General features: G+C 33.3%; 1 protein-coding gene across 3 annotated transcripts in view; it reads right to left on the bottom strand.

The window, feature by feature from the left end:
* Positions 1 to 1,366: 1,366 nt before the first annotated feature.
* The window catches only part of LOC106939591 (uncharacterized), a 20,782-nt gene continuing 18,868 nt past the window's right edge, over positions 1,367 to 3,280 (bottom strand). For 2 of the 3 annotated variants that reach the window (XM_015022036.1, XM_015022035.1), the window contains one exon: positions 1,367 to 3,013. In XM_015022036.1, coding sequence (XP_014877522.1) covers positions 2,982 to 3,013 — 32 coding nt within the window. In that variant the 3' untranslated portion in view covers positions 1,367 to 2,981. The remainder of the gene's footprint in view (positions 3,014 to 3,280) is intronic. The other variant, XM_015022037.1, reaches the window with a different exon arrangement.

The following is a 3,280-nucleotide window of genomic DNA, read 5'->3' as shown; positions in this document are numbered from 1 at the left end:
CATTTTGTTGGATAAATTATGACCAAGATGAAGAACAGAATCATTGGAGTCACAACTTGTTTTATTTTTGTGTGAAATCAGAGATTTAAATCAGCAGGAATAATAAAGTCAAGAATTATTAGAGAATTTAAGTTTTTAGATTATATTTTACTTTGCAGTTTGAAATGTGATGAAAAGTAAAGAAAATGGAGGAAATGATTTAAAACAGGTAATTAATGCAACTTGATCCTGGAAAAACAAAATTTAATTCAAACAAAAACAGATGTGCAGCTGCTGTCAAGACAACTGCATCTGGTTTATTTTTATTGTTTTTGTTGTTATTTGTTATTATTTCTAACTACTATTTGGCAGTAGTTAGATTTTATTTAATATAAAACATTAAGTTTAACTGTGAGGTAATTTTATTGAATCTATGTTAAGTGTATATTGAAATGTGGAGGGGGAACCTTTGTTTTGTTCCGGACCATGTGTTGCCCAGGGAAGCATTGACTGGCGCACTTAGAGCCACATGGGCATTCAAGCTGAAGAAGCTGTAAGAAATTAAGATTCAATGCGGCTAATGAGGTAAAGTTTAGTTCATTTGTATCTTTTATTTATGTAAATACGCCATTTATTGTGAACTGATTTAGGTTTTTGTTGCCTTTTGTAGTTCTGACGGCATTTTTGGGGACTTTTACAGACGTGTCCACAATAAAAGGCTGTTGAAAACCAAGAACTGCGTTAAGCTTTGATTTAACTCGAGAGGAGAAACAAGATGGAAGTTTTCTGAACTATTTATTGTCAGCACATTTTGGCATTTTTAGCAGACATGATTATCAAAACAGCAAAAATAAATAAATAAATTCCCCTGAAAATGAAGTTAAAAACTGTCATTTAAAAGGAAAAGGCAGGAAAAAGGAGGGCTGGATGCTAAACTGGTTTTATTGAGTTTGAATTTAGTTGGACTTTGAATTCAGGTCCCTGAAGGGATGATTGACATAAAACAAACCTTTTGAAAATATTTTCTGTTCTTCATTTTTAAGAAAAGGGAAACAAAAATCTACTAAAATCTGGAGTTTTATTTGGTCTAAAAATCTCAAAAAGAAAACCTAGAAAAACCATCAAATTAATATAAACACTGAATAGTCATGAATTCCAGCAAATAGAAATAATTTTGTTTAAATATTAACATTCAATACCAATCAGTTCATCTATTATTAGAGATCAGCTGATTGGAAATGAGGATGGATCAATAATTTAAATGATTATCAAGGTTTATTCTGCAGATTCAGGAAACATCCAGTAAATTGAGTCAGATTAAAAATAATAAAAGTTTCTTCATCCTGAATGTTCAGAGAAACAGAAACATCCAGATTAACTCAGAAATGATGATAAATCTGATTTTCATTCAGCCTTAAAGCACCAAGCAAATTGTAATACACATAAAAATATTTACAAGAAATAAAATACAAGACATTATAGATATACAAGCATCATATATGATCACTGTATTTGGTAACAAAACTCAGTCTGAACCTCAGCTAATGTCTCACTACATACTGAATATTTATATTAGTGACCAAATTATTTCATGACCTTTTGGTAATAAGTCAGATCAGAGGTTTAAAATTCAAAGTTATCTATTTTAAAAGACATTAATATGGAAGCAACATGTAACAAATGAATAAAATGAGGCATAAAATATATTTCAGTCAGAAGTGAACATATTTAGTCAGCAGAAATCTAATTATGTTCAAATTCAGCATTTTATGCAAAGTAACAGTTTTAATAGGACTTCATGTTTATATTCAGAACATGTTTAAAATGAAAATGTGAGATAAAGAAGCTTCTATTTGTATTGACATCACATTAATAAAGCAGGATTCATAATAATAAAGAATTATTCATATAATACTAACATGGAGGATTATTATTTTTTTGTTCCGTCTCAATAATGAACTGATCAGTTCATGCAGCATAACTGATGCTGTAAATCTTTCTTAGGGGCCCATCGTACTTTCTGCTATGAGGTTTCATGAGGTTTTAACATGTAACCTCATGAAAGCCTCATATTAAGGCTCATATCCATGCAGTGTTATATATCCATGCATCACATTGTGAATATCTGGAGTTTTATATATTTTTCTTTAGTTAAGGCACCATAAACCTATGATGTAAACAGAAACTTTCCGTAAGTAGGAAAGAAATAAAAATACATCCAAACTATTAGCAGTATTTCTGAGTTGTTATTACAGTGTAATAAATCATCTGTTAGTTTAATTGAGTCTCTTTTGTTTTGGTCTGAATGTTTTAAAGGCCGTTTTCATGTCCAGTTCCATCTCAGCCTTACAGACATAAACATGCAGTGAATAAATCAATTTATTGCAACAAAGAGTTAAGAATAAACACTGAGGCTCTTTAAATGTGTTTATATTTAAATTTTTAAATTAACTTCTGTGACTGTAATCGACCAACAGATACTGCAGTAACATATTTTCCCATGTTCCCTAGAGGCTCCGTAAACCCAGAGATTATAATCCAGGACTACATTAATCTGTCTGGATTATAATCCAATAAAGGTTAATTAATTCAATAACTGGAACTGGATCTTAAACTCTAAAGGCAGAAAATATTTCCAGATTTTCTTTCGTCAAACTCTCCAGATTCTGGACTGGAAGCGAAAAGTTTAGAGATTTTAGGGTTTGAATAGAAAAGATGTTGGTTCTGGTCAGACTGGACTCTCCTCCTCCTGATGGATCCAAACCAGTTCCAGTTCCAGTTCCAGTCATGAACTGGTTCCTCAGGCAGCAGAAATGATTCAGTTCCTTCAGATCTTCATTCTGTCATCAATAATCAATAGTGATCAATCAGAGGCTGCAGACTGGACCAGAGGACCAGGAAGTGTCTCTGTTGGTCCATCAGAACCTTCACTGAGATCGGCTCTGATCCAAAGTCTGACTGGATCAATGATCAGAGATGATCAACCTGATCAGACTGATTGATCAGCCATCAGTGTCCTCCTGGTCTGTCCCTGCTGAGGAGACAGAGGACAGTTAGAGAGACAATCAATCAGGATCAGATGTTGGTAAACGACCTGAACTCATCAAGTCAGAGGATCCAAGAGGATCTACATTCACTCATTCATTCTACATTCACTCTGCATTCATTCATTCTACATTCACTCTGCATTCACTCATTCACTCTACATTCACTCCTTCACCCAGTGATCCACCTGCTGAACATCCTCAGTGGAGGATTCATTTATTCTCTCTGGCGGAGAAAGATGGAGGAGGAACTTCCT

The sequence above is a fragment of the Poecilia latipinna genome, unplaced genomic scaffold (assembly GCF_001443285.1).
Source record: "Poecilia latipinna isolate Pla-1442-1.1 unplaced genomic scaffold, P_latipinna-1.0 Scaffold2920, whole genome shotgun sequence".
Lineage (NCBI taxonomy): Eukaryota > Metazoa > Chordata > Actinopteri > Cyprinodontiformes > Poeciliidae > Poecilia > Poecilia latipinna.
The sequence above is the reverse complement of the archived record's forward strand: the minus strand, read 5'-3'. Positions and strand labels throughout refer to the sequence as shown.